This window comes from Haemorhous mexicanus, chromosome 26 (assembly GCF_027477595.1).
Source record: "Haemorhous mexicanus isolate bHaeMex1 chromosome 26, bHaeMex1.pri, whole genome shotgun sequence".
Taxonomy (NCBI): Eukaryota; Metazoa; Chordata; class Aves; order Passeriformes; family Fringillidae; genus Haemorhous; species Haemorhous mexicanus.
Genome location: NC_082366.1, coordinates 401,026 through 420,227, shown reverse-complemented (window position 1 = coordinate 420,227; position 19,202 = coordinate 401,026). Strand labels below are relative to the sequence as shown.

At 54.8% G+C, this 19,202-nt stretch overlaps 1 protein-coding gene across 2 annotated transcripts in view; it reads left to right on the top strand.

Moving 5' to 3' along the window:
• Nucleotides 1-266: 266 nt before the first annotated feature.
• The window catches only part of COL18A1 (collagen type XVIII alpha 1 chain), a 36,383-nt gene continuing 17,447 nt past the window's right edge, over nucleotides 267-19,202 (top strand). Inside the window, exons 1-2 of one of the 2 annotated variants that reach the window (XM_059868350.1) lie at nucleotides 267-367; nucleotides 808-875. In XM_059868350.1, coding sequence (XP_059724333.1) covers nucleotides 357-367; nucleotides 808-875 — 79 coding nt within the window. In that variant the 5' untranslated portion in view covers nucleotides 267-356. Of the gene's footprint in view, nucleotides 430-807; nucleotides 876-19,202 lie in introns of both variants that reach the window. The other variant, XM_059868349.1, reaches the window with a different exon arrangement.

Here is a 19,202-nt window from a genome sequence, read left to right as displayed (position 1 = left end):
CAGGTCCTGCGGGCAGTGGGTGCCCTTTGGGGCCGAGGGTGCTTTCCGGCGCCCCAGGCAGAGGTGGGGTGCTCCTCGGGGAGGGATGTTCCTCGGGAGGGATGCTCCTCGGCGAGAAGAACTGTGCCTCTCCCACTCACCCATCCCCGGGGAGTATCCCCGACCCCTGCAGGAGACCGCCGGCTGTGAGAGTCCCGGCCCTGGGGGCTGGGGGCGGGCTGAGCCCCGTCCCCGTCTCACCCGCCCGGAGCGGGCCGGCCCTTCCGCCCCTCCCCTCCCCGCCTCCCGGGCTGTGCTGTTCCCGCCGCTCCGAGCTGAGCCGAGCCGCGCTGCGTTGCCGGCGCCGAGCGGGCACCATGCGCACGGGGTGAGCGCCAGGGCTGCGGGGGGCACCGGGCCCATGGAACCGTCGGGGATTGGGGGGCACAGGTAGTGCGGGAAGCACGGAGCCGCCGTGGAGAGGCGGCGCCGGGAATCTGGAGCCGCCGGGGAGGGAGACACCGGGACCTTGGGGGGCGGGGGGACCTCGGTGTAACCGTGGCAGGACCCCAGGGGCACCGGTACCGCGGGGACACCGGGGTAGGCCGGCATCAGGACCGGGAAGCCGCCGGGCTGGGGGCACGGGTAGCGCGGGAAGCCGGTGCCCCGACACACTAGGGGCTGGGGGGTACAGGAACCCTGAAGCCGCCGGTGCTGGGGGTCCCGGCTGTGACCGCGGGAGGACCTCGGGGTGGGGCTGGGGGCTGGGGGCCACCTCGCATTCGGCACGAAGGTGAGTGACCTCTCTTTCCCCTTCCCTTCCCGCAGGTGCCCCCCGCCGTCGCTGCTGCTCGGGCTCTTTGTCCTGCTGGTCCCCCCTGCTTCCCCGGAGCCGGGTAAAGTGCACGGGATGCTGCGGGGTGCTGGGGAGGGGAGTGCCTGCCGCCGTACTCAGGGTCCCATACCTCTTCCCTTTCCTGAAGCCCCCCATCGACTGGGAGGCTCTCCCCAGCAGGAATGGGGGCTGGAGTCTCTCCTTGAGCCAAATGCTGCGCCCAGTCATGATTCCCGAAGCTGGGGCTGATTCCTTCAATGGCTACATCCCTTGTGGCTCCCGAGCCTGGGGTGTCCCGTGTGCTCCATCCCATCAGCGGCCAGGGATGCTGGGGAAATCCTTGACTACAGTTCCCTGGGAGGAGAGTGTTTCTCAGGTCCGTGCTGGCTGTGGGACAGGCAGGATGGCATTGCCCCAGAGTGGCCGTGCTCTATGTGTTAGCTTTTCTCATCAAGTCCTCCCTGTGGCTGCATGTCCTTGGAAGTGTTGTGAGTGGTTGGGAGCCTCGAGCCTATGCCCTGGGGATGCAACACCTCCCACACCCTTCTGGGCTTTTCCCTGCCTTCGGGGCTCCCTGTAACATCCCACTTCTCAAGCTGTTGGTGCACCGGGAGAGGGGAATTCAGTGCTGACTCAGCTCTCCAGCCCTTTTTTCCCCACGAGGCACACGAGCCGGTTCTCCCACTGCCTCTGTTTCTGGTGAACTTTACCTCCCCGACAGGGAAGCTTCCTGCCGGCTGCCAGGCAGGATGAAAGCCCTCCTCCCCTTGCAGCCCGTCTCTGGATGCATGCCCAGTGCCTGGAGGCAGGAACAGCCACGGCTGACACAGGGAGCCCCCACCTGGATCCCAGGAACCCCAACTGCCAAAGGAGCTGAGCTGCAAGTGACAATCCAAAAAAAAGGATACAGTGGATTTTCTCTGGGGTAGTGGTCTGATCTTCGGCTTGTGCCAGCATGGTGTGAAGCATCACTCGTGTCCCTCTCTGCTGTCCCAAGCTGGGCGTGACGTTTCTGTTAGTGGCACCCTCAGATACAGGTGAACTGGAAGTCAGCCATGAAATTGGTGGATTATTTACTGGGTTAAGGCTTTGTGTCATCCAGGAACAGCTCTGGCATTGCTCTGTGGGCAGCAGGGTCAGGTGTGGAGGGAAGGAGGCTAGCTGGGGCACTGGGGATGCCCAGTACGCCCAGAGCACGTCTGGGAACACTGGGAGAAGCTCTCCAAGTGCCCCGGGCTGCATTTATGATGCTGCTTTCAGTGGTGTGGGTGCCTCACCAGGGTCTGCAGGAACAAAGTTCTCCTTGGAGATCTGCAGAGATGGGAACATCTATCCCATGTGAAATCCTGAATTGGCTATTTTAGGTTCCTGGAGACTGTCCAGTGCAGCTAAGCTGAGCTGGAGGGCTGGGCACTGCTTTAATAGTGGGTACTCAGAGTTATCCATGCCCTTCCCGTCCTCTCCATCAGCATCTTTGGGCACTCAGGGACAGCCAGGATGCTCTGCTGAGCTGCAGGTGCATCCTCCAGCTTTGGGCAGCCATGCTGGGGGCCCCCAGGAGGTTCCCCAGGGCGTGCAGAGGGATGACTGCTGGGGGAACGCAGCCAGCGCCGGTCACCACTGGCAGGGGAGGTGCCCGTCTCACCCAGCTGACTTGGCCATCTCCCAAAGGCAGGCTGCAGATCGGGTTTTAAAGGAATTCAGTGGGTTGGTGTGGCTCTTTTTCCTTCTTTTCTTTTTTTCTTCCCCCCCTTCCCTTGGTTCAATGTCCAAGGACTGCAGGGCCTGTTCTGCCAGCCTGCCTTTGTGATGGCTTATGGTGAATGTTTGCTCCAAAGGCTGTCGTGGCATGGAGATAACCTTTCTGTTTATCTGCCTGCCTTGCAAATTTGGGGGCTTAGCTGCCCCTAGCAGGGATGGCCTCTTATCACTGGATCTCTGGGATTCCTCAGAAAGGCCACATAGCCATGAGGAATAGTATGGGGATGCTGCCACACATCTGGTCTAGCGAGTGTGGGGGGAATGACAAATAGGGCTATGAGTGACCTCAAGCATTGTTTGGGTCAGATGCTGGCAAAATCTCCATTCCTGGGGTGCAGTCCTGTGCCAGGTCCCTGGATAGGGGCGATCTGCTGGCCAGACCACCCCAATCTGGTGGTAGAAGCAACCATGCATTGGAACAGACTGCTCAGGGAAGTGATGGAATCACCATCCCTGGAAGTGTTTGAAAATGTGTAGATGTGGCTCTTTGCGACATGGTTTAACGGTGGAACTGGCTGTGCTGGTTTAGCAGTTGGATCTGATGATCTTGGAGGTCTTTTCCAATTGTAGTGCTTCCATGATTCTGTTATCTTCTCTCACACTGAATTTCTCTGCCTTAGTTTGGGGCTGGGAAGAGCCCCAAAAGCAGCCCCAGCTCTCTGCTGTGCTGCTGCTGAGGGTGCAGGCAGCACCTGGGAATTCAAGCTGCCTCCTCCCATTGTTATGGACAACAGGTGCTGGAGCTGCAGGTTGAGAGGCTCATTCCTGATAATTTCCATCCCCAGGGGGCTGTGAGTACTTCTGGCTGGGATTCCTCACAAGGAATCACTGTGCAAAGCTATTTACAGTGCCTGTGACACAACTGCTCTGTCATCAGCACCTGGGGGGGCAGGGCGGTTGACAGGGGCATCAGAGCTTTCCTAGCATTATTTTAGGAATGCTCAAAAGACATGGGGGAATTGGTTGTGGGCAGCACCCAGCATTGTGGGTTTGGCTCGGGCAGGATTGGCACCTCTTGGCTCTGACAGCGTCACTGAGGTTCCTAGCAGGGGCTGGAGGAACTGGGGAGGATGCTGTACTCCAGAAGCTCCTCAGGCTCTTCACCTCCTTATCAGCTAGCAGGACTGCTGTCTGCAAAACCTTATCTGTGCCCTGGGAGCTGCTGGGGAGGGGGAGCTGCTGAGGCTGCCAGCAGCTGGAAGGAGACAAGGCTGCGGGCATCTCCCTGCGGCACCTCTGAGTTCCTGGTCCATCCCCCTGGCAGGTGGATCCCATCCCTCCTGCCTGTCCCAAGGAGGTGGCAGCAGGGATGAAGTGGCTGTGCTTGGGTGGTGCTTTGGGGCTGGAAATTAGGTTTAAAAAGAGACTGAGTATTCTTGCAGGGTGGCTGTGCTCCCTGGCAGGAGTTTGCTTCCATTGAAGCACACAACCTTTTCAAGCCCTAACCCTAATTCTTCCATTACTTCCCCAGCTCTGTCCCTGAGCTTGGTCCATCCACAGCAACCATTCTCCCATAGCTTTTGCCTTGGTTTTAGGTTTCCATGTGGGGTCTGCTGGCCCAGCAGCATGAGTGCCTGGGAGCTCCCTCCCCACTGCTGCTTGTCCCTGGAGGGATGGAGAACTGCTCTTCCCTGTGGCCACTAGAAAACCCTGCCCATACACTTCCATATTCTGAAGAAGCAGGTTTTTTTTTTGTTTTTTTTTTTTTCTCTGAAGAGCAGCCTCTCAGTAACACTGCTCCCTATTTATTTTGGCTTGCAGCTGGACTAACCTCTCCTTCCAGTGTTTATGGTGACAAAACTTGGGTGCTGTTAAGCAGCAAATCCAAGCCCTTGGAGAAAACATTTTGCAATCCTGCTTCAAGCGTCACCGCCTGGCTTAAAAACTCCCTGAGCTGAAAAAAATGTGCTGCTGGGAAACTGGCTTTGCTCTTGGGGGGGATGTCACCACTTCTTTATGAGGAGGCAGGAGCATGCGGAGCCAGGGGCGAGGACTCATCCGAGGCTGAATCCTCTGATAAAAAAGAGGGAGAGAGACTTTTTGCATGAGCCTGGAGTGACAGGACAAGGGTAAATGTCTTCACACTGATAGAGGGGAAGGTTGGATGGGATATTGGGAAGGAATTCTTCCCAGTGAGGCCCTGGCATAGGGTGCCCAGAGAAGCTGCAGCTGCCCCTGGATCCCTGGAAGTGTTCTAGGCTGGGCTGGATGTGCTTGGAGCACCCTGAGAGAGTGAAATATGTCCCTGTCCAGGGCAGGGTGAGGTTTGGTGTCCCTTCCAAACCACCCCATATTCTGTGGCAGGGACACCAGGTCTCTTCTGCACCACTCTGACCTGTCATAATTGTTAGGGATGATACTCTAAACCCTGGAATACCAATCCCAGCAAGTGCACTGTCTTTTTTCCTGAACTCTTGATAGTTTACCAAGAAAAGAATTAATTCTGGCATTTCAGTAGAGAGTTCAAAGTGCTGAAGGAGACATCTGGGATTAAGTATTGATGTATATCAGCAGCCCAGAGGTATGGGATTAATAAAATACTCTAATGATTCTTCTGTTGTATCTGATGACATTTGGGAAAGCATTAGAGAGGAATCCTTTCCAAGAGCATGCTGCAATCTCTCTGTGTGCAAGCCTGGAGGCAGTGTCTTGGATGTTATGAAGAAATTCTTACCTCTGAGGGTGTCAGGGCACTGGTACAGGTTGATGAGAGAAGCTGTGGCTGCCCCCGGATCCCTGGAAGTGTCCAAGGCTGGGTTGGACAGGGCTTGGAGCAGCCTGGGATGGTGGAAGGTGTCTCTGGCAATGGCAGGGGGTGGGACTTTTGGGTTTCTACCCACTCAAACCACTCTGTGAAGTTCCATGATGGATGAGCTCCACCTCATCCCGTGTCCCAGTTTCCTCTCTGCCAGCTCTGGGGGTGCTCTCCCTGGCTCTCCTGTCCTCCAGCCACATTCCTCATCCTTTGGGTAGCCATGTGTGTGGAGCAGTGGTGCTGCTGCCCTTGGGAGGATGTGCCCTGTCCTGCTGATGGGTGGAAGGTGGTGCAGGGGAAACCTGCTAAGATTTTAGCTGGTGCTATGTCTTCTTAAATCCTGGGGATTGGGAACAAGTCCCTGGCTTTGTGGGTGGAGGAAGGCACGTGGTAGCAGCAGCATGTGGCTTTTAGTGTCAGGCTTGGTTAGACTGGGGAGCTCATTGCCAAAGATATCATTGAAGCATAAGGAGCTAGATGGGGTTAATAAATAGTTTGGAAGTTTGTGCAGCTACCAGGGGCTCTGGCATTGCCTTAATATGGATTTGGAACTACTGGGAGAGAGAGAGGGAGAGGTTGAGGGCAAAACACCTCCTCACTCTCAAGGTGTGAGCATGGTTAATCAGCCCTTTGGGGGTGAAGGGGTGGTTCCCACCATGCAAAGGTGGATGGCTTTGACCTCCTAAGGAGTGTTGGAATGAAGCAGGACACTGACACCCCCTGGGCTGTGGGCAGGGGCTGCTCCAGGGTCGAGACTCCAGAGTCTTGCTGTGCTCCTGGCTCTGACCGGCAGCGCTGTTTGGCAGCAGCAGCCCCAGCACTGGGGCTTTCTCAGCAAGCAACATCTGGTCCGGAACATCCCGTGTCTTAAAAAGGTTGCTTTTGCGGAATTTTTATTGCTTTTTTTTGGCATGGCCTCCCAGCCCTTTTCTAAGATGGAAATTGGTCATTAGTGGATTTTATTGTAGTTTTATTTTATTCCCAAGCTCAGTCTGCTCGTTTCCTCCTCCCCTGGGGACTGTAAGATCTGGCTGTTCCTCTGACCCTGTCCCCAGGTTGTGGGAGTCTGCTCAAATGGCCCAGGGTGGGAATAGGAGCTGTGGCACCCGGAACCCAGCATTACCATCCCCATGCTCTTCCCACTGTCACCACTGGCATAAATCTGTGAGAGCCCAATGGTCCTTGAAACTACCTCTGAATTTTTAATTCCTAAATTAGCCACTTGCCTTCTCTCTGGAAGACATGGTAATCAAAGCAATTTATTTGTTAGTCTGTAACTTAATTGAGTTGGAGATTGTTGACTTTCGGATAAACAGCAATTTTTTGATAATCCCTAGATAAGCTGGTGATGCTCCTTTGTGGCGTGATGGGAAGGCATCTGCACAGTTTATTCCTTCCCCTGGAGTCCCAAAATGCTTTCCAGAGGGACCAGGAGCCTTATCCTGGGGACCCAGGACATGTGGATGACAGGGAACCCCTGGACACATCATGTGACCTTATCAATGATGCCAGCATCTCCCCACCTGGGTTCCAAAACTGGAGAAGTGCCCTGTCGTGCTGGGAGCTGGGGCTCAGGAGGGTGTACTGATGGGTGGGAGTCGGTGGAGTAGAAACCTGCAATGATTCCAGGTGGCACTAAATCCCCTTGGATATCAGGGTGCGAGAGAAAGTCCCAGCCCTGGCACTGTGGGCAGAGAGAGGTGTGTGACAGCAGCACGCCTGTGATTTTTGGCTTTTACTGTAGATTCTTTGAATGGTTTGGCTTGGAAGGGACCTCAAAGCCCATTTTATTCCACCCCCTGCCATGGACAGGAACACCTTCCACTATCCCAGGTAGCTCAGACTTCAGGATTTGATTAACCAGTTGTTACTTCTGCAGCTGCTGTAGGCACATCTTTTTGGTGGGGAGATGGTGATGTCAGGCCATGAAGGTGGAGGGTGTGGCTGTCCTGGCATCCCCCATGCCTGTGTGTGGTACCCAGTGGGCTTGGCTGGGCTCTTGATCAGAGTCTAATCCCACCAGGATTCTCCTGGTGCTGGGCTGGATGGAGATATCAGACAGTTCCCTCCCAGCTAGGATGCATTGGGGTCGTGGGCCTGGCTCCCTCTGGGTGCCAGGGGGGTGGGAATCCTCATGGCATCCTTCAAGGCCGGGCTACCAGCCTGGCTCCAGCCAGCCCGTGGCAGATGCTGACACTGATGGCTCCTTTCCCACCTTCTTCTTGGGCTCAGCTGAAAGAGTTAAGGAAGCCACCGGAGGCAACTGCTGGAGGTAATAATCTACCTTCGGCTCTTTTTTCTTTTCCCCTGCTAATTGCGGAGTTGACATCGTCCCCTCTCATGAAAGGCTCTTTTGTCAGCCGAGTTGCTGGGCAAAGCCCGGGCTTGGCAGCAGGTTTCGAGCCCCGGGCCGACTCCTGCACATCCCTCTCCGGCGGCAGGTAGTGAAATGACTCTTTCAGCGACAGCGATGTCCCTCCCCCTTTGGCTCCCATCTGAAACAAAACCAAACACCTAAACAGCGGCAAAAATCCCTCGTTTTAGCACATGGGGCCTGAATTTCGGCCGGTTTCGGAGGGAAAGGTCAGCCCGTCTAGACTCTAATCCAACAAGTGTTGTATTTCTTCGCCTGCGGGTGTCCTAGCAACGGGATTAACCCGCGGTGCGGGCGGACATTGGCGGGATCCCGCTCCGTTCCGGGCCGGTGGTCTGGATGTGTTGCTCTGCATGGCCGGGCAGCCTCAGAGGTGGGCTGGGCTCCGGCCCTGCTCCCTGCGCCTGCCCCGGGCTCTGCTAGCGGCCCCTGGTGCCAAACATCAGCCCAGCGGCAGGGGAATTGAGAATACTGGTGGTAGAACAGGCTTGTGGATGTTTGATCCACCCCTGGCCGCTGGTGAAGCACTTCTGTCCCAAGAAGGACACCAGGCCTGGTTTGGGGACCACACTGGAGTGGGATGCTCCACCCCAGCACTGTGGGACAGCCTTTGTCACTGTAGATCTGACTCTCACAATGGAAATGGGTCTCCCAGTGCATCCCCTGATCCCAATGCTCTGATCTCCCTCCCAGAACATTCCTTATCTTCCAGTGCTCTGGTCTCCCACTACATCCCCTGTATCCCAGGACCTGGGTCTCCCAGGAAATCCCTCCCTCTGTTTCAGCTGTGCAGCAGTGGCTGTTAACCCTGACGTCCCTCTGGCCTCAGGGTCAGCCTTGGTGGCAGCAACACCAGTAAAAATGTGTCTGTTTGGGTCAGGAGCAAAAGCAGTTCCCATTTCCTTCATTCAGCTGTTTAATAATTTTATCTCTCTGCTGCTGCTCAATAACCTGATGGCCCCAGTTTGCCTCCAGGTGTTACTGGTGGAGCCTCCCTGCCCGTGTTCAGCCAGTGCTGGAGCTCAGCACCCAAACATCTGATGGGTGGCTCCCAGTGGATGCTGTGCATCCGGAGCCCCCACATCCATTTCACAGCTGCCTGATAACATTGTTCCATTTCAGTCTTTTCTCAGCCTTTCCTCTGCTTTCCCAGAGGCCCCTTTCCGGGCTTTCTTCTGCCTTCTTTCCTCGTGGAGTGGCTAGCCAGGGTTTCTCCCAAGAGCCGTGCAAGCTTTGCTATTCCCCCCATCCCGCTGAGCTCTGATGTCCCCAAGTGCAGGGTGCAAAGGAGCCAAAAGGGGTTTGGAGTGCACAGTCTGGGTTTAGTCCTTGCTGTTATGATGAGAGGAGCCAGGAGCTGGCTCCCAGTACAGCCCCAGGAACTCCTGCAGGCTTCAGCATCCTCCCAGGCAAGGTGCTGGTCCCAGGGCAAGGCTGTGTCGGGGCTGCTGGAGCCTCAGCGCTCCGGCTCTGCACCCTGCAAACGGCCCCATGCTTTAATGAGGAGCTGGCTAAAGTTGGCAAGGCTCTGGGCCTGGGAGAAGGGGGGTTCATTCCCCCAAATCCCAGCTGGGTGCTCTGGAGACAGGCTGCAGCTTGCCTGGAGTCATGGAGCATAGCTCCTGCCTACGTGCGATTTTTTTTTTTTTTTTTTTTCCCTGCAGCTGGAGCGGGTTAAGTGGGGTTTTAGGAGCATTTTCTTTTCTCCTGGGTGCTTAAAACAACAATAAATAAAGTCCCAGTCCTGTGAGTGACACTGCTGCTGCTGCTGTGAGGAAGGGAAGATTTATGGGGATTTTTTTTTTTTTAACTTTACAGGTCACTGCTAGTATTTGTGGAATTGGCTTTGCTGCAGGAAAAACTGGTTTCCCATATTACCGTTAGGAAGAAACTTCTGTGATCATGTAATTAAAATGCAGGGGGGGAAAAAAAGCAATATTTAAGTAGATGCCAGAGGAGCTGGTACTCATAGCTGGGTCCTTTGGAGGCTGTGTGTGTCCTCCGCCTTGTTCTGACTTTGGCTATGCTGCTTGCAGCCTGTGGCAGGAAAAAAAAGGGGGGTTTTTTGCACTTTTTCGTGGCTTTGTGGCTCCTGTACCAGCCTGCAAAAGCAGAAAAAAAAAACATTTTGACCATGGGAATGTTTTAATCCATCTTGCAGCAGTTTCCAGAGCTTTTTATCACCTTATCTGAGCTGGGGCTGGCACCAAGATAAACTCCTGTTAGGCAGGGAATGTTGGGACTATGACTCCTCCATCCCATAAATGAAAAATTATGGATTTGACTCATCCCCATCCTCTTGCAGTAGGACAGCTGCAGCCTGCAGGTCTCATCCTGGGGGTCCCAGTTCCCCAGAACTTTTAAGCAGGGAAGGGAAACTCTGCTTCCATAGCATTATTTTTGGGGGTTTGTTTTTATGTGGGTTTTGTTGGGTTTTTTGTTTGTTTGATGGGGGTTTTTTTGTTTTGTTTTGGTGGGTTTTTTTGTTTGGTTTTTTTTGTTGTTGTTGTTTTTGTTGTTTGTGGTTTTGGGTTTTTTTTTTTTTTGTTTATTTGTTTGGTTTTTTATTTTTTGTTTCCAGACAAGATTCACTGCTTAGGCTTGGATGCTTGGGATGTGAACATTTTTACATCTGAGATGGTGATATGAGAAAATGACCCCCTGACTTTAGGGGCACCTTGAACCCAAAGTGTGGCCATCAGGAACAAAACCATCCCAAATCCCAGAATGGCAGGTGGGGGTTGGAATGGACCTTAAAGTTTATCCAGCGCCACACCCTGCCATGGGCAGGGAAACCTTCCACTGTCCCAGGCTGCTCCAAGCCCCAGTGTCCAACCTGGCCTTGGGCACTGCCAGGGATCCAGGGGCAGCCGCAGCTGCTCTGGGCACCCTGTGCCAGGGCCTCACTGCCCTCACAGGGAACAATTCCTAATTCCCAATATCCTATCCATCCCTGCCCTCTGGCAGTGGGAGCCATTCCCAGTGTTCTGTCCCTCCATCCCTTGTCCCCCAGTCCCACTCCAGCTCTCCTGAAGTGCCTTTAGGCTCTGAGCTCTCCTTCTCTGACAATGCTCAAACACCACCTGGGCATGGTCCTGTGTACCCAGCAGGTGAGCCTGCTTCAGCAGGGCTTAGATTTGCTGATCTCCAGAGGTGCCTTCCCAGCCCCAGCCCTCCGGGACCCTGTGAATGATGTTTCCCCCCCCCCCGCAGGGCTGCCCTGCCTTCCCAGCCCGCCCCCCCTTTTGAACTCTCTGGTATGTGAATTTTTGCTGGTGTCAGAGGGTCGGAGGCTGCAAAATCCCTCCCGGAGGCTGCAAAATCCCTCCCGGTTAAAGGGTGGGAATACCAGTGTGTGCAGCTTGGGATAATTACCAGTTGTCAGCAAAACAATAGTGACATTGTAGGGCAGGAGTAAAGGGAAAGGGCCCCTGTCTTGAGAGTAATGTTACTTTTCTATTTAGGTTGCCATAGTCTTTGCTGAGAAATGGCCCTATTCTCTCTAATCCTCCCCTTTAGTCATGCCTGCTGAGCTTTTTTGTGTGGTTTGGGGTTTTTTTTTAACCCCTTATCATCCTAGGAAGGAGCTTATGGGTACCCGTCTCAGTGGTGCTGTGCTGCAGGGATGCCCTTGGCTCATGGCATTGTGCCCGTGGGCCGGGCAGCTTTGCCTTGGGATGCTGAAGTCTGGGAACGTGCCTGGCTGTGGCATCATCCCTGCACTCAGGAGGGGGCAAACCTGTTCTGGAATCTCTGTCTTCATGCAAGCAGGGACACAAATTACACCCCTCCTTGTTCTTGGCACCTGTCCTGTTACAGGTAGTGAACTTCAGTGCATTAAAGCTGTTTATTGCGTTGAATTTTGCTTTAAACCCAAGTGACTTATAGAAAAAAGGAATAATTGGAAGGAATAATCAAATACTGGCTCTGGTTGTTGGTTGGAAAGGGATGATGTGAGTTCTGGCCTCATCCAGCTCCTGCTGGCTTTCCCCGCACTTGCGTGGAGCAGCAAAGGATCACCCACCTGTTTGTCCCCTTTACTATCCATTTCCAAGGCTTTTTGAACTTCTTCAAAAGATCTAAGTTTTCCTGCTTAAATACTTGTGGAGACATGGCAGGGAAAGTGGGATTTCAGCCTTGGCTGATATTGGGTTGTCATGGTTCAACTTGATTTCAAGGTGTTCAATTGATTGATTTCTCACTATGGCATTGGGACGTGCACAGCTGAGTGGCTTCAAGGCCTGGGTGATGCTTTCCCTTTTCCAGTTACCCCCCATCCAAGCTGTTCATGACCCCAGCATCCTCCATTCTCACAGGGCCTGCCCGGCACCTCTCCGTGTCATGTCCCCAGTTTGGGGGCCCAAAAGGTCCAGCACGGAGCACAGTGCGCTGCAGACAGCAGAGAGCCTGGGATGGAATGCAATGGGATGTGACAATAAAGCACGATGGCCAAGGTTGGCTGCCTGGTGCAGGGGAAACTTTGGAAGGAACCAAAACTTTGGAAATGCTGCCAAAGTCAGCGGCACAGGCGAACTATTGTCTGAGGAGTGCAGAGAGGTGGAAGGACCACAGAGTGGACACGGACTCGTATTATTACGAGCACAGCTGGGGGCTTCCAAGCCAAACAAAGTCCCCTGCGCTGCAGGAGGGCAGTGCTGACAAGAGCCAGGCTGGTTGGATGAGCTGGAGATTGCAGCTGAAATCCCAAAAGAAACCCCCCCTCCCCGATCCCCCTTTTCCTTTCCATTCCCTGAGAAAAAAGCCCTGCAGCAAGAGTGTGAGCTTGGATTCTGTTTGCTGCACACTGTGTTGAGGATGACGTTAATGACTTGCCAGGTGGTTTTCCTCCCTGAAAATCCATGGTGAGGCTCTATAAAGCATCCACGAGCTGTGGCAGTTGCCTCCTGCAGCAGCATGGACCAGCTGGCACCCAGCATCCCTGGCTGGGGCGGGTGCAGGATGGATGCTGTTCTGCGGGATGGAGGCTGTGAGGCTCTGTTTTAGCTTCAGGTACATCACTTGGTAGCTCTTCTGCATTTTGTTTGGTGAATTGAGGTTTTTAATCTGTGTTGGTATTTGCTTCTGAAGTCCTGGAAAACAGCTGGGGATGGGCGACTCCTGGTTTTTGTTGTGTAGACTTCAAAGCTGGTGCTGGGTTACCCACTGACAGTGCTTTGTTTCTCTGTCACGCTTGAGGGTTAAAATCCTGGCTTGGTTAAGGGACAACATTGGCTTGGAAAGGTTTGTTTGAACTCTGGGGACATGTACCCACCTGGGTGCCTTGTCCTCCTCTGATTCTCTGGTTGGGATGCCATCAAGTTGGATCACAAACCCTCCATCCCATCCCTCATCTCCCCTCATCCTGCTACTGCAGAATCTGTCTACAATGCTAACCGGGGTGCTAGGTGCATTGATCTCCCTGTATCCTCAGGGAAAGAAGTGCCTGGGAATGGGAATGCACTTCGTCCCTGTCCCTCAGGGAGACTGCAACCAACACCCTCCACCAGCTGCCTGTCCCAAGGGTGGTCACGCTGCCGAAGCTGAGGCAGGAATGCCAGGAACTCAATGGAAATTTGGGGCTCCTCAGCTGAGCCAGAACCTTGGTGGGGGGTGAGGAGCAGAGTCTTCTCCTGTCCAGGGAGCAATTAGTCTGCAAGATGATTCATTAACATGGTGGAAGATGATCCAGGGGGTTGCATTCCTTCCTTTGCCTTCCTCTGCCTTATCTCCGGGCTGTTGGTTGGCCCGGGAGCAGGTGAGTGATTGGAAGCAGAGACATGGCCCCAGTGGAGATAGGATGAGGGGGGACTGGGAGCTACAGCTCACCCCAAACTCACCTTGAGTTTTATACACCTCCTTTGGGTTTGGCTGTGCCCAAATATTGATGGTCCCTCTCCACCATCCATTCTCCCCAGGAAACCTCACGGAGTGTCCAAAGTCACTTCAGCCCCAATCCTCTGCTGCCTTGTCGCGCTTGTCCGTATTGATGGGGCAGAGTAGGACACCAGCACCTCTTGGCTGTACCTTTTCCAGCCCTACTTAGTTCAGGAGCAGGAGGAGGATGCGGATAATGACAGGGGTCTGGGCATGACCACCCTTCTTCCCCTCCTGGGACTATTTGATGGCTCCCGCAGGCAGTCTTGACATTTTCACGGTTTATCTTATCGAGGAATTTGCCGGGAGGATGTTTCTGGCTCTCTATGAGTAAATGTTTAGGAATGCTGCGGTCCCCGGGGTTCCGTGGTGTTGCACAGCCAGAGGCAGGGGAGAGCACTGTCCCCGAGGCACAGCAGAGCCTGGCAGAGCTGCACCTGTGTCATTTTTGGGCCTGGGCTGGCTCCTGTGCACCCTTGTCTCCTGCCTCCTCATGTCCCTGGCTGAACGCCCACCCATGGGCTGGGTGCCTCTTTCCGAGGGCTGGCGGCAGGGGAGGTCAGCGGCTCGGGATGTGGCAACATCCTCGGCGTGCGTCTCCAGGAGGGCCTTTCAACTGCTGTGTGGGGCTTTCAGATGGAGAATGGATTAGAATCCCAAATGTCAATAGGATTTATAGATACCTGCTGACAGTCCCTGAATTTTTCTGCTAAGTGCGAGAGTGCTCCCACCTCTGGCTTTCTGCCTGTGCTCCTATCAGGGTTCCCTCCCTTCCCCTTCCCCATCACCATCCCCATCACTTTCCCCTTCCCCTTTCCCGGGTTCCAGAAGGGCTGTGCCCAGCCCTGCTCCCTCCCAGTCTCTCCTGGAGCCCTGTGATCTCAGGGCTGTGTCCAGCCGTCCTGAGGAAGCGTCTGCGCTCTGCTCAGCCTGAGGCTCCCTCTGCTGTCCATCCATCCGTCTCTCTGCCTGTCCGTCCATCTGCTCGGCTCTTGCTGGGGAATCCTTGGCCTGTGCAGGACGAATTGCTGGGCTGGGCTGCAGCAGGCTCCCCATCCTCTCCCAAAATCCTGCCAGGAGAGCAATCCTCCCCGGAGAGAAACATCGGTGTGCTTTGACCACATAAAAGGCTGCAGGTCTGGATGACAGGCTCCTTTTTCCTATTTTTATCTATTTTCCCCTTCTCCCCTCCCGCTTTTTTCATCCTTTTTTGCTCTGTTTTTCTGTTTTTTCTTCCATCTCTTTTTTCCTTTCTCTTCCCCTCCCCTTCCCCCCTTTTGCCTTGTCCTCCTCTCTTTTCCTCCTTCTCATCCCCTTCTTCTCTTTTTTCTGTTCTTTTCTCTGTTCTTTCCCCTCCTCTTTCCCCCGCTTCTTTTTTTCCTCTCTGTGTCCTTTCTTCCCTCTTTTCTCTTTCCTTCTCTCTCCTTTCCTACTATCATTTTTCACTTCTTCCACTTCCCCCACACACTTCCCTCCACTTCCCACCCTTTCCTTGACTTTCCCAATCTTTTTTTCTCTTTTCTTCTTTCCCTCTTTCTCCCCTCTCATTTTCCCCTTCTCTTCTCCCCACTCTTTCTCCCCACCCTTTTACCCCAATCTCTTTTCTTCCCATCTCCACTCTTTTCCCCCACCTCTGATTTTTTCTCTCTTTTCCCTTTTTCCCCCTTTTCCCCCTTCCCCCTCTCTATTCTTCTGGCCCAGGACTGAGCCCTCAGTGCCTTCTTAGGTCAGCACAATTCCTCTTTTCCTGAGGAACTATGTTGCAGCACCAGACGCCAGACAGTTTTGGGAAGATGCAGTCAGCCTCTTTGGGAGGGAACTGGGACCAGGGTGAGGGTCCAATTTTGCTTTTCAAGAAGTCCAAGGTTATGGCAAGCCGGCAGCAGCATCTCATGGAGTGTGCAAAATGTTTTTTATGAGCTTTTAGCCTGGAGTAGGCAAAAGCAAGGGGTTTTCCTTGCTCTGCCAGCAAGCCAGCTGCCATGGCTTCTCCCTGGGGGAATACTTCTCCAACATATTTCACCAGCTGCTGCCTTCCCAGTCCCTGCCTGGCTGCTTGGTCAGTGGCACAGCTGATTGCACTGGACCAAGATGCTCTAGTGCCACCCGTGCCACCAGCCCACCCTCAGGGCATCTAATTTGGAAATCCCTTTTTTGGGGATGCCCCAGCCCTGGCTCCTTCCTGGGGAGCTTCCAGTGAGGAGGTATGCAGTGAAATGAAGATCATTGACTTAATGAGGGTGTCCCACAGGACTGCTGCTCCACTCCACTCTCATGAGCTGCCTAATTCCAGCAGAAGGGAGAAGCGGTAGGAATTTCTCTGGCTGGGCATCCTGTCTGCACATGCTTGGGCTACCCCAGCAGGGTGCTGCTGCCCAAATCCTCCTGGCAGAGACCCGGCAGCTCATGGGGGCATGTGATTCTCCCCACGCTGCAAGCCGCACAGCTCTGTTCCGGGGAGAGGCTCTGGGAACACCAAGGTTTTCCATCCCATCACTGGGAATGAAAGTAGCAGTCGCTCCATCCCTCTTGGATATTCCAAGGAGTTCTGCACCGCACCCTGGCCCCAGGACAGTTAAGCCGGTCAGGACATGCCAGAAAAGGTTGGCAGGCACCTGGCTCCTTCCCCAGGCTAATGGAAGTACTGGAGCTCCGGGAAGGGGCCATATGGAAGCTCTGCCATCTGGACAAATGTGTGTCCCGTGTGGATTGGTGGGGGCTGTTCCACAGCAGGCGCTCCTAACAGCATTGGTCACGGGGAGAGCTGCTGGCAGCAGCAGCCAGCTCCCATTTTTAGGGGAAAACTTGCCTGTTTTACTTCAAAAGTACTGTGGGAAATGTTGCATAAAGCAAAATGAACATCTGAGCATTTGTCTCGGTGATTTTCCTGAATATTTTTAAACTGGAGCATCAGCTCTGGCATGTGGAGATCTCCACTCTGTAGAACCATGGTATGGCACACTCTGACCTTCCTGGTCACACAGAGCCAAAATTGTCACCTCCGCATCAAAACCCTGTCTCAGGGACACTTCTTGCGCCATGGAGGTGACTTGCCTGGTGTCACCATGGTAGTGTAGGCCCTGGGAATGCTTCATCTCTGCTTGGCCATCCCTAGGAATGAGGGGCACCATCACCCAAGCTGGAGAAGTGGATTTGAGGGTAACTTTATTAAGCAGAAGCAAAGAACAACCAAAATTTTTGGGGCGTGGGAGAGTGCTAGCACTGCCCAGAGAAGATTTTCATCCCAGGCTCCAGGAAAACTTGTGATTGGGAAACTTGTGATTGCTCAGACTTGGCTACAAGGCGTTGCTGGCGCATGATGCCTGGGGAGGCAGGAAAGCTGCAGTGCTCCCCTGGCCATCCTGCGACAGCACCTGGGGAGTCCCGGCCCTGTAACCAAGCTGGGAAAGTGGCTTTAAACACTTGGCTTTGGGGACTTGTTTTGTTTCCAGCCGGTGGAAACGTTGGAAATGTTTTCTGGGATTTGTTTCTCTCCTCATTCAGTTTTGCTCTGAGATTATAACCTTTTTCCGAGGCCTGAAGTGGGGTGTCCCACCAAAGCTGGGCACCCCATGAGGACCATGTCCATGCACGACCCCACCTTGTACAGCTCTGTATGCTGGTGATTTAACCAAAGCCATCGAGCAGGGAGAGATGATTTAGGATCTTCCAGGCAGGAAGGAGTTAAACATCTGGCAGCAGCTGCTGGCACAGGCAATAGGGTGTGTCTGAAGGCTGTCTTGGCTCCTGGAGGTTTTGGGGTCTCAGGTGAGTCCCCAGGCAGGCGGTGGGGTCCCCAAGGGGCTGTGCCAGCAGCAGGAGGCTGGCGCTGGGGAGAGGAAGGCTTGGCAGGGCCGGCCACTCCTCCTCCCCCTGCTCTGCTCCGGTTTGAAGAGTCAGTTGCCAGAGCTTGGGAGGAGAGAGCGATGTGAGCACTCCCAGAGTCTGGCTGGGACAGAGCTCCTGCCTCTTCCCTCCTTTCCTTCCTCCAGCCTCTCCGCTCTGCTCTCGGGAGCAACGGAGCTCATTTTCCCTTTCCGATGGCCCCACCTCTCTTGGGGTTTCTGCTCCTAGCTTGCTGCTTCTCCTGCTCCGAAACACAGCTCCTGGACTGGGTTTGGGACAGCACAAAGACCACAGGAAGCCCAGCAGTACCCAGTGAGGGAATCCCAGAGTCGGAGCCGCCAACCTCAGCGGCGGCTCCGGCTCCCAGCCCGTCCCCAGGGATGTGGGGCGGTGAGGTGGCAGGAAATGTCACCACCCCATGGCAGCAGGAGCCAGATCCTGCTACAGCAGCACCTGTGAGTGAGGGAACTGCAGGCAAAACCATTGAGCAGTGGGACAGGAATGCCACAGGGCCGGTTGAGAGCACGGCATGGCCAAGCATCGCTCCTCTCCACAGCATGTCACCTGCCCCAGGACAGCAGGCGGCCAGCAGCCCCACCGACGACCCCCAGCTCCTGGGGACAGGGGCCCACAAGGACCCCCAGCTCCTGGAGGCAGGGACCACTGAGCACCTGCTACTCCTGAGAATGAGGACCACTGAAGACCCCCAGTTCCTTGGGTCAGTGACCCCTGAGGATCCACAACTCTTGGAGACAGGGACTGCTGAGGACCTGAAGCTGCTGGGGTCAGAGTCCACTGAGAACCCACAGCTCCTGGGGATGATGAGTACCACAGACCTGCAGCTCCTGGTGGCAGGACACACAAAGGACCCACAGCTCTTGGGGACAGGGACCACTGAGGACCCACAGCCCTTGGGGACAGGAACCACCAAGGACCCACAGCTCCCAGGCATGAGGACCACTGAGAGTCTGCAGCTTCTGGTGATGAGGAACACTGAGCTCCTGAGGACAGTGACCACCGAGAACCCAGAGCTTCTGGGGAACACTGAGAACCCACTGCTCCTGAGGACAGTGACCCCTGAAGACCCAGAGTTCCTGGGGAACACTGAGAACCCACTGCTCCTGAGGATGGTGGTCACCGAGAACCCAGAGTTCCTGGGGACGGGAACTCCTACAGCACTGGAGACACAGGTGTCCTTGCAGAGACCAGCGGGTCTCCAGCCAGGTACTGCCCCTTTTCCTTTCTCACCCGGTGACAGTACCCGTGAGCAGGTGGTGCTTTTCCAGGACCCCTTGGCACAACCTCCCCATTACTTCCATGCAGCATCACAGAACCCATGGCATGGCACGGGCCACCCAGGGCTGGCTCTGGCCAGCAGGAGTGGGAGCCAGAGCCCCCCTTGGCCTGACCAGAGGGTGTATAAGGGTGTGGATTCTCCTGCTGCTGCTAACTCTGTCCCTTTGGAGTTCGGTTTACTAAGTGCTACCATGCAGCTCTACAGGAGTGACGGCGTGGGGCTCACATCCTTCTTTCCAGGACTGATGCCAGTGACCGGCCATTGCCAGCCCATCCAGACCCACCTGCCCTTCTGCAGTGTGCTGGGCACCAGCCATGTCCGAGTGCCAAATTACCTTCAGCATGGCAGCGAGGAGGAAATTCGGGCAGCTTTGCATGAGTGGGAGGGGCTGCTTGAGTCGAGGTGCCATCGCTACCTGGAGTGGTTCCTCTGCTTACTGCTGCTCCCCAGCTGTAGCCCCTTGGTTCCTGTAACCCCCCCG